At 52.7% G+C, this 13,175-nt stretch overlaps 1 protein-coding gene across 1 annotated transcript in view; it reads left to right on the top strand.

The window, feature by feature from the left end:
- MYH9 (myosin heavy chain 9) overlaps positions 1–13,175 on the top strand; it is an 86,159-nt gene that overhangs the window by 36,503 nt on the left and 36,481 nt on the right. Inside the window, exons 4-5 of the mRNA XM_061417352.1 lie at positions 11,714–11,741; positions 12,737–12,830. Of these exons, the coding sequence (XP_061273336.1) occupies positions 11,714–11,741; positions 12,737–12,830 (122 nt within the window). The remainder of the gene's footprint in view (positions 1–11,713; positions 11,742–12,736; positions 12,831–13,175) is intronic.

Genomic DNA, 13,175 nt, shown 5'->3' with positions numbered 1-13,175 from the left:
TTGGCTCATGTTCACGTCTATCGAAATTCCTTGAGGAAGCCAGCCTTTTAGTTTTAAAGTAGGATATTGGTTTCAGAGTGCTAACTAGAAGAGTCTGATGGGAGAACATTTTGTGGATTCCAGAAGAGCCCGAGTCTGTCTCCAGAGGTTATGAGTCAGTTTTCTCCTGGCTCTTATAATTGGCCTCATGCAGGCTGGAGTCTTCTTGAGCTCTGCATTGCTGAGTTAGAGCATGTTCCCATACCTGGATCCTGAACCCAAAAGGTTTTTTTTCTAGCAAGTGGGCTTTTTCACTTCTCGTCAAGCCATTATGATAAGAATAACGTAGTGATATACTATAGCATGGCTCCAGGAATTGGAATTTCTGAAATTAGACTGCTAGCCTTTTTTTTAACAACCTGTAGGACTTCTTCCTAAAGAGATTTGCCCAAGTTATGTGTTCAACTGTGATAATTTTGAGGGACAAAAGTCAGCTCTACAGGTTGGAAGCAGCTGGGGAAAAAAGGAAAAGGGAACTTGCAGAGGATTGGAGCTTTCCTTTGTGTTGAGCAGGAAGTCTTGGCTGTAATGGAATGGCCTTGACAGGAACCAAGGAGCTGCCTCAAATTATGAGGGCAAATGGGTGGGTGTTTTCATCTTTTGGAGAACAGGGATAGGAAATACATCTGCAGGCATGAGGAACCTAGGGTCTTAGTGCTTCTCTTTAGTTATCTGTGTAGGTGCTGGGTCCATGTATTTTCTGAACCTCAGACTGAGAAGTTTTCACCCACTCTCTGCCTCATGCTGGACTCGGTGCAGCTCTTCAGCCCCCATGTTAACCAGGGACATTTCCAAGTTCCCTCTCGTTTCACATAGTTGACCAGCAAAGCAATCGGCAACAGATTTCTTGTTCTTGAGACAATAGGGAGGAAGTTAATTAACAGAAGTTGCCCTTTTATGACAAGATGGCTCACCAATAAAGAAAGTTCCCAGGAGGAGTCTTTTGGTTCTTGCCCTAAGTCAGGTAATAACAGTGGAGCATTGGGGTCCTCAGGTTGTTAGAATCAGCTTCTCTCTTTTGGAGAGAGTGTTTTACTTAATACACGCAGCCCCCCTGGCTTTGAGAAACACAAGTCTGTTCTCTGACACACACATCCTAAAAGGCACAGCCAGACAGTTCCTTTTCTGCTTTTTCTTTAAATGAGAACTAGAAAAAGATTTCGTCCCTCAGCTGGCTGTGGCTTATGACATACTGGTATTTATTCTGCCAAATAGGGGAGTTGGTGGCTTTGTCTGGGGACTTTTATGAGAGGAGCTCTTTGACTTCTCCTAGGGACCTCCCTTGCCTTTCATCTCTTAAATGCTCTGGTCTGCCTGTAGGCCTGATTTATGCCTGCTGCTGTCTTGCAGTTAGTATTGACACTGCTGTCTTACTTTCAGAAGCACCCCAGTTTGGATGATAAATTATATGGTTTTTCTATCTATTTGTTAGACTAAGCCAGAGTTTCTCAAACTGGCACCACTGACATTTGGGCTGGATACTCTGTTGTTGCAGGCTGGGTGGGGGTGGGACTTATCCTGAGTATTATGGGATGCTTAGCAGCATCCTGGCTTCTGCCCACTCGATGCCAATAGCACCCTCCCTCTCCAGTTGTGACAATCAAAAATGCCCCCAGACATAACTATTGAATGTTCCCTGGGGGCGCAAAATTGCCCCCACTTACTTCAGAACTTTTGGACTAAGTATTGCAGATGGATTTTGTTCCAAGTGTCAGCTCCGATCAATCAGTAGTGCCTTGCCTAGCCCTGTGTTGGCAAGGCTCTGAGACTCAGTGCCAGAGAATGCTGGGGTAGATTAGTGCAGTCTGCCTTGGGCACAAGATGAGGCATGGCGGCACATGGTACTCAAGATTAGGCTATGGAGGTAGGAGATGGAAAGTGCCAGAGTACTTGAGTACATTATTCTGGCACTGGAAGTGCTGGCAATCTGGGCAGAGAGACTGACATGTTTGTACACAGAGATCTGTGGGCAAAGCTGGATAACAGGATGAGATGCCACCTATACCTGCTGTCAGCACGACTGCAGCAAGTGTCAGGTGTCTTGAGAGTTTAGAAGATGTTGCCGCTGGGGCCTGGGGTGGTCAGAAAGTCACCTCGGAACTCCCCGTGGAGGTCAGATCCTGTGGAAAGGCTGGCAGGTATGTGTCAATAAATGGTTATGGCACTGCCCAGGTGTGCCTGGCCCAGTTTTGTTTGTTTTAATCCTCAGCCTTGGGTTTAATTAAAGTTGTGGTGACTTGGTAGGTTCACCCTCCCAACCTTGGCTTTCCCATTGGGTTAATTTGTTGTACTGGGCATTACTGGGTCTTCCTACCTGTGGTTGACGCGTTCCTAAGGATTCTGTAAAAAGCGGAAGGTTTTGAATGATCTGAGGCCGGAAGGATGAGAAGACTGAAGGCGTATATCAGCTCTGGGGGACAGGGTACCAGGGGCTGCCCTGGGGGGAATTTGGGAGTCTCCCTCTGTGGGAAAGACTGCCTGTGTTTTCACTGGAGACCCAGCCAGTTAAAGAATTAGAGCTCAGTTATCTCCCCCAGGAGGAGAAGAAAAGGACTCCCTTCTCTGTTAATGAGTTAGAATACCGGGTTTGGTTCACTTTTGGTGACTCTGGTGTTCTAATGAGCTCGGACAGCAGGGTCTGCTCACATTCCAGACCTGAACTCATCCGAGAACTATTTAACCCTTTGCTCCACGTTAGTCCCACCTCTGCTCCTCAGTGGAGGCTGCCCTAGGGTGGTTGGTCACCAAGGGCTGGGTGAGTGTCCACCTGCCTCTCGGTGCTTGAGTAACCTTTCTAGGTAAGCAAAGAAGGGTAGAATTTGATCATTCTCTTCACATTTGAGGACAGTCCTCCTGCCTCACAGGTAGAAGGACAGGCCCAGAAATGTTAACTGACTGTCCAAAGGCCCCCAGAGAGACAGCCCCAGAAGCCAGTTGTCCCACTCCCACCCTGGTACCCCTCCTCCAGGGCTCACCACTGGTCCTCCTCCCTGGCTGGAGTTGGAGGGATGCTCTCTGTTGGCTTGGTGGGTTAGGGCCCTCTTTCTGCCTTCACCCAGCCTTGGCGACTGTTGTTCCCATGGAGCTGTCCACCCTCTAAGGTCTTCCAGAGGTGCTGTGTTGGAAGTGCTTCAACAGTCCCTGCATAAAGCAGACTCACAGGACAGGCAGCCGAGGAAGCTGCAGATATGACGATTCTACTTAGGCAGGAATGTGCCGGCCAGGAGGCTCGGGCCCTGCCAGGGAGCCCCGCCAGCCGGCTGCACACAAAGGCCCCGCTGTCTGCAGGGAGGCCTGGAGGCAGCGGCTTACCCTAGGGCCGCACTCTGTCGCCCCTGCCACCCCACTGTCACTCCTGCCAGCCGGCTGTGCTGGATGCAGCCCTGCTGGGGTTGGGGGCCTGAGAGGCAGGCAGATACACCACAGCAGGAGGGTGGGGGGTCCAGCTTTGACAGATGACACGGCGCTTCTGGAGCAGATCATCAGAGGAGTCTAGTCTGCTGGGTCTCTCTGGGCCTTAGCTTGAAGGAGAGACTTGCCTTGTGAGCAGAAAGTGTGTGGAGAAGAGAGCACGGGGTTTGGGCTAGTTGGAGTCTGGCCCTGTTGTGTCCTGACCGATTGGGGTCGACTCTGGGCCTTCATTTTCTCGTCTGCCTCTTGACTGGATAAAGGAACTGGCAGGGTTACTCCAAGGATCGAACGAGAGGCTGTGTCCTGTGACGAATGTCCAATAGAAGGTAGCAGTGGGGCCTGGAGATGCAATGTCTTGAATGATCAGTCCCTGCCTTCTGCAAGAACTGCTCATCACACACTCTCCCACTTGCTTGAAGAAGGTGATAAGCAAACGCTTCCTCAGGTGGCTTCTTAAAGTCTCCTCGGTGAGCCTCCTCCGAGAGGCCAGGCTCTGGGTACCGACATGGACAGGAAGTGGCTCATCTAGCTGCCATCCCCGCAGTCACCACGTGATACACAGGCGTGTGCTGGCAGATGCAGCCCCCGGCTTGTCTGATCTGGTCCTTGGGCCTTGGGGTTGATGAGGCCTCGAGGGTGGGTCTTCCGGAGGGTGTCGTGCACACGAGAGACAGTTCCTCCCTGGCTCTGGAGCAGTCCTCTGTTTATGTGCTGGTGGGCTACCAGAGGGGCATCGTGACAGGCAGCCCTGGGCCTGCCACCCCAACACCAGAGCCCCCGCGTAGAGGATGCTTGGTGAGGCCCCCCGGGAAGGAAAGTCAGCTCCTGAAATGAGGCTGCCTACTTACAATGTGGTCACGCCTGTCAGTCTCATTTCTATAAAATGTTCTTTTTAGAAGAGGAATCTGTGGTTAATGAGTCCTTTTCAAGGATTCAGCTCTTGGCTTGCTTTTTTTGTTTTGTTTTTGATTCAACCCAGCAGGCCGGCTTTGCTTTGCTTTGGGCTGACTGAAGTGGGAGAGAAGAAAGAAGTGACCTCTCGGAACCTGAAACTTTGCGGGTGGCCGAGAACTTGGCCCCATGTCTCTGTTACTTCACATCTCCCTCCCCGCAACATGCAAACAACAAAAACTCACCTGCAACGTCTCTAAAGGCTAAGCTGCTTTGTGCTTTTAACCTCTCTGCTGCCTACAGGCTTGTTTTTCCTGTTTTCTCAAGTTCTTGGCTGGAGACCTCGAGTGTGTCCCGATATGTCAGGGCTGGACACTGGTGCGCTTGGAGGAAAGGATTGCTTTCCTTTGCTTGCCTGATTTCTGGAATTAAGCTATCAGAGGAGAACAAGATAAATTCCTCCAAACTAAAGAGATAAGGGAGCTGAGAGTCTGCAGGCGTAAAACTTAGGATAACATCAGTGGCTTCTGTAAAATTCCTCTAGTCTTGACCAAGGCTAATGGCCCAGTGTCGACCTTTGTAATAACTCCGTGCTTCTGGCAGACAGGTGGTGCTGATTGGGGCTCGGGGTGTCATTCCAACTGGATTTCCTGACTCTTATTGAAGAGCTGTCTCTCTAACCCAAGATGGACTGCAAACACAATAGGGCAGACCTCTAATCTGAAAGCCAAGAACAGAAGCTATGTTGTGGGGGCAAATACTGGACCCACAGTCCCAAGCCCATCTTTTATTTCATTTGATTGTCCTTCTCGAGACATTGGATCCCCTGGCTTCTGCTGGGCGCATCTTCACGTGCCACTGCAGTTTGTCTCCTTAGCATTGGTGTTCCTGGTTCTCTAAGTTGGACCAAACCCATCAATGGGACATTCGCAAAGCCCGCTGTCTCCTGGGAGGGCTGTTTGTGCTCCAACTTGAAGCCAGGTTTGTCCTGAGCTTGCCTGGTGGTGTCCATCTCATTCCCTGTTTGTGTCCCTTTGTCTTTGCCACCTGTGCTCTCTGCTGCAGAGCTGTGACCTGTGGCTTAGTGCACTCTGTCCAGGAGTCCTGCCTGTCTTTCCTTTTCCATGAGGGGTTATTTCAGAGGGTAAAACTGGCCTCAGGGGTTGTTAGGTCTCTCCAGATGTCCTCATGACCTTTGCTGTGGGCCATCTATACCCACATGTGGCTTTTGAGTCTCCCTCCATCCTGGCAGACCCATGAGAGCTGCCTCAGCAGCAGCCCCACTCTGAGAAGTTCTTGCTTCTAGCCCTGTCTGCCAGAAGCAGTGGTTTTGGCAGGTTTACCTGTGCACAAGGAGCTTACCTGCGTGAGCCACCAGAAGCATTTTGACCAAGAGGGGCTTATCTGGGGCCTCCTAACAGAATTCAAGAGAAGTCCCTTGAGTTTCTTTCTAATTGTCAGGGGTGCTAGTTGGGTAGGCCTACCAGACCTCTGGCTCCTGTGCCTGGGGACTGGGGCCTCTGCAGAGTTCATACCCTGACCCTACAGGGGGAGAACGTGGGCAGAAGCACCGAGTGGGGTTCTCTGGCTTCGAGTGTCTGCTTGGTCTGGGCCCACCTTTGTTCCTGAAGAGAACACGGCTGGTGACACCACCATGTGCTTGGGAGCCACCAGTGGGTTTTTCTCCTCGCTCACTGACTGCATTGGGGTGCTGGTAGGTTCCCCTGGGTGCCGTGACACAAGGCCGCCGAGGCTTGGCAGCAACCCGCTAACAGGAGGCATTATTTTGCCCCCTCTCTTCCTCACCTCTGATTGCTTCCCATGCACTTAAATAACCCAAGCTCATAACTTGGGCTGGCTTTGGAAAAAGTAGCAGACAGCTTGCAAGGCTGGCGTGACCCTTCGTGAGTGGGAATAGCATGTCACGGGCAGCCCTGAGGCCCTGGCCTAACGGAGCAGTGTGGGGAAGAATCTGGAGGCCTGGCTTCTTGGTCCAGCTTATATGCTTTGACCAAGTCATTGGGTTTCTCAGGACTTGGTGTCCTGACTTCTAGATGCAGTTGATGGGACCACCTGTTGTCTAGAACCTTCCCAGCCCCCACATCTGAGCTCAAACCCACAAGTCTCTCCACATTTTACACCCGGCAAAGTGCCTGGTGTTTTTGCCCACTGGGACCAAAGTGCTGTCTCTGAGAGGGTCTCAGGAGAAGTAACCTGCAGCCCTGGAATTTGTCCCCACAGCTCGAGGCTTCTGTCCCAGGCAACACCGAGCAGGGGTCTGACAGCGGGTGACCTGGGGGTCTGCTGTGCAGTTTTAGCAAAAAAAACAGCCGCCTTGGTGTGGACAGTCGCAGGCCCACTGGTTGTGCCATCTCTCACCCATTCAGGTGGGCTGTCGAAGCTGCAACTGCCCTGTGAATTCATTTTTGCTTGGGCTGTATCCACATCTCAGTCCGTTCTGGAGAAAAACCCGGTTGATCTGAAGACGGGTCCTGTAGGCAGAACCCTGTTCCAGGTGCCCCCAGAGGGAAGCCCTGCGGAAGACCAGCAGCCGTTATCTGAGTGAGCGTCCAATGAGTCAGTCCTGGGCAGCCGCAGTGGGTGAAACAGACCTGTTCCCTTCCTCCCATACTTCCTGTCGGGGCTGATGTCACATCACGGCTGAGCGAGCCGCATGGCCTTTTATGGACAAGAATCTGCAGCTCCTCTCTCAGAGGAAGTGAGCGAGAAGGCCCCTCACAGAAGCCTGTAAAGCCTATACCTGGCCTGAAATACCTGTGGCTGGGGCTCCCCCCCCGCCCCTCTCCACAACCTGCGATGGGGCCTCCTGAGCTGGCTGGAAACACCTGTCCATGTGGACATCAAAATCGGCTCCAAAAGGCCTCAGGGCATTTGGGGTTTAAAATAAAATCCAGGGAGGGAATGGCCTCATCACTGGATATGTAACTTAAAACCTTTCTCATTGTCGTTGTGAGGAGGCCATGCATTTGGGAGAGCTGGAAGGTGCAGAGAGCTGGGGTCATTCTGGTCAGTCTCCAAACCCTGCCCTGTGTCTCGGGCTTTAGGCACCCGCCTCATTTGATCCTTAGAGCGGCGCTGCCAGGGAACCCTGCCCTTGCATTGCCCGGAGGCTGAGGGGCCAGGCATCCTGTGGGGACGTGCAGAACGAGGGTGCTGCCCTGGGCTCTAGGGCACCAAGCCAGCGGCTTTATTCTCTCCCCCATGGCTCCAGACACATGGACCAGTAGTTGTAAAGTGTGTTCCCAGGAACCCTGTCTCCACCTTCCAAGCAGCTATGGTTTTTATCTCCTACTTTTCCAGTCCTCTTGCCTGGAAAATCCCATGGACGGAGGAGCCTGGAAGGCTGCAGTCCATGGGGTCGCTGAGGGTCGGACACGACTGAGCGACTTCACTTTCACTTTTCAATTTCATGTGTTGGAGAAGGAAATGGCAACCCACTCCAGTGTTCTTGCCTGGAGAATCCGAGGGACAGGGAAGGTTGGTGGGCTGCTGTCTACGGGGTCGCACAGAGTCAGACACGACTGAAGTGACTTAGCAGTAGCTTCATATGGGGGACTCAGGAAGATTTTTTCCTGAGGAAAGGCTGCTGCTGCTTTTAAAGTCTGTATTGAATTTGTTACAATATTGTTTCAACATTTTGGTTTTTTGCTATGTGAGATCCTAACTCCCTGACCAGGGATTGAACCAGAAACCCCTGCATTGGAAGGCAGAGTCTCAACCACTTGACTACCAGGGAAGTCCCTGCTGCGGCTTTTAAAAGAGTTGAAAATCACTGCAGAGATTCGTGTTCCTGTCTCTACCCTGTCCCTGCCGAAGCAGGACCAGGGCAGGAGAGGTTCAGCGGCCCTAAGTCAGGCTACTGTCTTCATCCTATGGGAGCCTGTTTCCCAGAACTGGATTTTCTCTGGTGGGTGCACTTCCCTGGTTCTGGGCTGTCAGATTCCTATCTGTCTGTCTGTCTGTCTCCTCTATAGTGGAGGAAGGAAGGGTGTTTTCAAATAAGCCTTCATTCCACACAGGCTCAAATAAGGACTTGAGCAAACAATGGAGTGGGCTGGACTCTCAAGGATCCGTGTCCCTAGAGAGGACCGTATGGGGAGAGCTTATGGAGTGTGTGTTAAGGAGAGTTCTGGCCGGAATGCACTGGGGCCCCAGCACAGTAAACTGAGCCAGAGGAGAGTCGCTGAGAATTCCCTCCAGCCTCCCCCATCTCCTGCCTGACCCCTGGTGGCTCAGCAGTAAAGAATCTGTCTGCCAATGCAGGAGCCCTGGGTTTGATCCTTGGCTCAGGAAGATCCCCTGGAGAAGGAAATGGCAACACACTCCAGTATTCTTGCCTGGAAAATCCCACGGACAGAGGAGCCTGGTGGGCTATGGTCCATGGAGTTGCAAAGAGTTGGGCATGACTGAGCGACTAAACAAAAACAATAGCCCTACCCAGAAGAGATGCTTCTGAGCGCAGGAACAGAGCCAAATGCGGTGAGACAGGCTTGTGCAGACCAGGGGCAGTGCCTGCCTCCTAAGAGGTGCCGATCCAACCTTCTGTAAAAAGAGAGAAATCGACAGATTCTGGGGGATGTGGGCAGGTGGATTTAGGGACACCCAGTGGTTGGGGCAAGAGTTGAGGAAATCAGAAACGCCTCCTGTCAGGTTTCCTCTGCAAAAGTATTTGCCTCAGCCAATGTTCTGGTGAAGCAAATTAAGGTTTCTTTTAAGTGTAAAATTCAAGGGTTGGAGGGTTTCCTTTTAGGCTGGGTTGGCAGTGGTACCTTGGCTTCAGGAGTTGGAGGTGAAAAGTCAGAGAGCAGGGAGAGCTGGAGATGGTGGAGTGGATGAAGCTTACACGAAGCATTTGGTTCTGGAAGTGGGATGTGAAGTGTGTGCAGGCCTCTGTGTAAGTGTCTATCTGTGTGTGTGCACCCACAGGTGTACATGTGCCTGTGTGCGCACTCATGGCTCTGCGCATGTGCCCAGGCACGTCTGCTCTCTGCATTCATGTGTATGCATGTCCACATGCAACTTGTGCACAACCCTGTGTGTGTGCGTGTGGGTCTGTGTGCACAGTGTGACTGTGTGTGTGTGCCCACACGTGTGTGTCTGGGGCCTTTGCTTCCTGTTGTTCAGCCTTTCAGCATCTGACTCCCCCTCACACAATCAGAGGAATTCCAGCCGTCCCAGGGACCAGGCCCGGACAGCCCTGGGAAAACGGCTCCTCTGGAAGGGATGGGAATGTTTCCTTTTATGGTAGCCTCAGCCGCCACTGCCTGCAGACTTGCCGTGCCGCGCAGGTACATTCTTGCCTGCTGCCAGGGAGCGGGACTGAACACGCTAGCTGCTGGGCAGCCTCTGAGATGCAGCAGGGGGTGGGGGAGGGAGGCCTGACCCCATCACAGCTGTGTTCTTTCTGTTCTGTGCCACGTCCCACCCCCCAGTCCCCTTATTCTCTTATTCTACCCTGGCTTCCCCCACCTTTAGCACCTCCCTCCCGCCCCTCCCCCTGCCTTCCCTTCCCTGCTGCCTTATCGGGGACCCCTCCCGGTTTGTCTCAGGCCCTGCTGCACAGCCTTGAAGGGCCCTGTTCTTTGGGAAAGTCTAGAGCTGGAAGCAAGGTCATCCTCCGGGTCTGCTCTGAACCCTTGCCCAGTGGGGGGCAGGGTGCGGGCTGTGTCCATGTGAGTGGCCGGGTTCCCTCTCCACCCCCGCACTGTTGATATTTCTCAGGGCTGGAGGGGCAGCTGCAGCTTGTGTTGGACTCGAGCTTTCTTGTTGCTCCTTCCTGGCTGGACTCCCTTTTTCCGTCCCAAGACAGGAGAAGAGGTGATTGTCAGAAATGTGCAGCCGAGTGGGCTGCTGGGATCAGCATGCAGGAGGGTCCCCTCGCGGAGAGGCACGTGACCATGCTGTGCAGTATCTGCTGGTGCCCAACAGCTAAATCCATCTCTTGAGGCCGAACACACAGGCTGCCCTGAGTCTGCCTCGAGCTGCCGTGTCCTGCAGGGTCTGGCTGGGCAGTCGAGCCCGTGGGGGTGTTCTTCCAGAAGGCTGATGTCAGTTTCTCTCTAGCACTGAGGCTGCTGACAACTGCTGGAACCCTGGTTACTTCTCAGCTAGTTCTTCCACCTCCCTGACCGAGTCAGCACCACCCATCATGGCGACTTCTTGATGGGGAGGTAGATGGACAGCAGCTGCCTGTGGAGTTCATTTCTTGCACAGGCTTCCAGGCTGAGTCCTTTGCACATTCTTTCTGTTTTTCAAACTAATCCTGTTAGGGAGTTAGTAGCATGTTTATGTATGGATAAGGAAACCAGGACTTGGGAACCGCAGACCTCACTGCAGCCAAGTGTCCATTAGTAGCCTGGTCCTGGATTCAGGCTGACTTGACCTCAAGGAGGTGGGTGGGGTGTTCCATGCGATGGGATAAAAAGGGAAAAGAAAAAGGTTTTATTTTTAGCTGTTGCTTAAAATTGCGCACCCAGGACTGAGCCAGGCCAACCCTGATATCTTAAATAAAGCATTTCTGTCAAACTTTGCTTTCAGAGCTGAACATTACTATTCTGCCTGCCTTCAAGGGGAGAGCATTGTTTACATCCTTGCTGGCTGAGTGGCTCACAGAGCTAGGAGAGTGGCTGAGAGTTCCTGACCCCCAGGCTGGGAGACCCCAGTTGTCACAGAAACTGGCCAGGAGCTGATTATGAAGAGCTTCTGTTCTTTCCTGCCTGCCTCCGAACTCACATTCTGAGCACTTTCCCCATGCCAGACACCACACTGGTGCTTTCTCGTGTGTAATTTCCACGTACACTCTTATCCCCCATCACCGGAGGAGGCTGGGCTCTGGGAAGGCCACACCGAGGCAGCATCTTAGCCCAGGGCTGTCCCACTGCAAAGCCAGCCTTGACCCCACCTCTCACCCAGCGTCTTACTTGTGCCTCTTACCTGGATGGGGACAGTGTTTTTAAATATCTGCCACAGACCTTGTTTTCAACAACCCCAAGTTAGAAATGCACAGGGCAGCCTCCACCTTAGCACTCAGGAAAATAGATTTCCAGGGAGCTTTCCAGAGGTTGGCTTCCTCAGAGGTGGACAGATGGAATTGGGGCTGGGTGGGCAGCCAGGGCGGGCAGTCTGAGCCCCTGGAGGAGGGAGCAGCTGCCACCAGGGAATGTCCCTCCTCCCAGTGAGGCAGGGGATCAGCGTGTGTTGGTGGTGTGGAACCCCCAATCCTCCTGCAAGGCCAGCGTCTGAGGCTTTCTGCTCCTGGAAGGTGGGGGTGGGGGCAGTGGGCAGCCCTTCAGAAACTGGAGGGGGATGCTTTACTCCCCTGGAGGTTAACCCCATGTCTCTTTTATTTCAGACCGAGAGGACCAGTCCATTTTGTGCACGTAAGTGTTTCTGTCTGGGTGGTGGGGCCTTGGTCACTCTGTTCTGTTCTTACTCTTCGGGACTCCTACCAAAACCTAGGTCCATGAAATCCATTCCCAAGTCAATCCCCTACCCCTTCCCCAAAAAGTGAAAAGTGAAAATGTGAGTTGCTCAGTTATGTCTCTTTGTGACCCCATGGACTGTAGCCCGCCAGGCTCCTCTGTCCATGGAATTCTCCAAGCAAGCATACTGGACTAGGTTGCCATTCCCTTCTCCAGGGGATCTTCCTGACCCAGGGATTGAACCCGGGTCTTCTGCATTGCAGGCAGATTCTTTACTGTCTGAGTCACCAGGGAAGCCCCCACTTCCCCAAGGAACAGGCTTAATGTTTGCTACTCAGTGGTCCCACAGTAGAATGAGCTTTATTTCATGGCCAAAGATTTAATCTCCTTCCTCAAAGGAGGGGGTGGGGCTGGGGTTTATAGCCAAGAAGAAAAGCAAGCATTTTCTCAACAAGGCAGGGTTGGGAGCTGATGGCCCCCAGAATGCATTCTCCTGCTTTGAACCTCAGCTTTCTTTACCTGGGCTTCTCACCTCCGTCCTCTGAACCTAACGAGGAGCTGATAAATCAACCCACTGCCGAGGAAGTTAATGGTACAGAACATTCCTTCAAGTGAAGTTTCAAGGAAAGATGTATAAGTGCCTTTGACCCCTGAGTCAACAGCTGCTGAAAACTGATTCCTGAGACTTTTGGAAGCAAAGGCTGCCAAGTGACCAGGGCTGGCAGTGGACCGAAGTTTACTCTTGTCAGGCCTCTGGAGGGCCATGGGAAAGGACCCCAGTGAGGATTCCAGAGTTAGCCTGTCCCTTTCCTGCCACGGGCTGTTGCGGGGGTGGAGGGGTGTCCTGCGTTGGCACCCACAGAATGGGAGACAGTAGAGCCTGCAGTGGGAAAGGGGAGACACCAAAGATTTGGCCACTTCTCCCCTGAGAACTACTCTGGCTCTCCTGGCAGGGGTGAGTCTGGAGCTGGCAAGACGGAGAACACCAAGAAAGTCATTCAGTACCTGGCTCACGTGGCCTCATCACACAAGAGCAAGAAGGACCAGGTGAGTGTGGTCTTCCTCCCCACGGACGTGCCTGGTTTCCCTAAGGGAGAGCATTTAATGATCCATGGCTTGGCGTTTGGGGGACTGAAGTAGAGGCCAGGCCCACTTTCCTTGAGACTGCGTCCTGGCCTTCCTGGGAGTGGGTCTGGTGAGAGCCAGCCCATTTCCTCCTTGACCGGCCCTAACTGTGAGTTGCTGTGGAAACTGGAGACTGCTGGAAGTTTGCAGCCCATGCTGTGTGTCCTCCACTTCTGAGGTTGGAAGACAGATTCCAAAGCTTGGTTCTCAAGTCAATGGAGACTTGAAGGATCTCGGGCAGGCCGGCATTGGAACCCCTGCTTCTGT

This window comes from Bos javanicus, chromosome 5, assembly GCF_032452875.1.
Source record: "Bos javanicus breed banteng chromosome 5, ARS-OSU_banteng_1.0, whole genome shotgun sequence".
Taxonomy (NCBI): Eukaryota; Metazoa; Chordata; class Mammalia; order Artiodactyla; family Bovidae; genus Bos; species Bos javanicus.
Note: the sequence above shows the minus strand (reverse complement) of the source record. Positions and strands in the feature narration are given on the sequence as shown.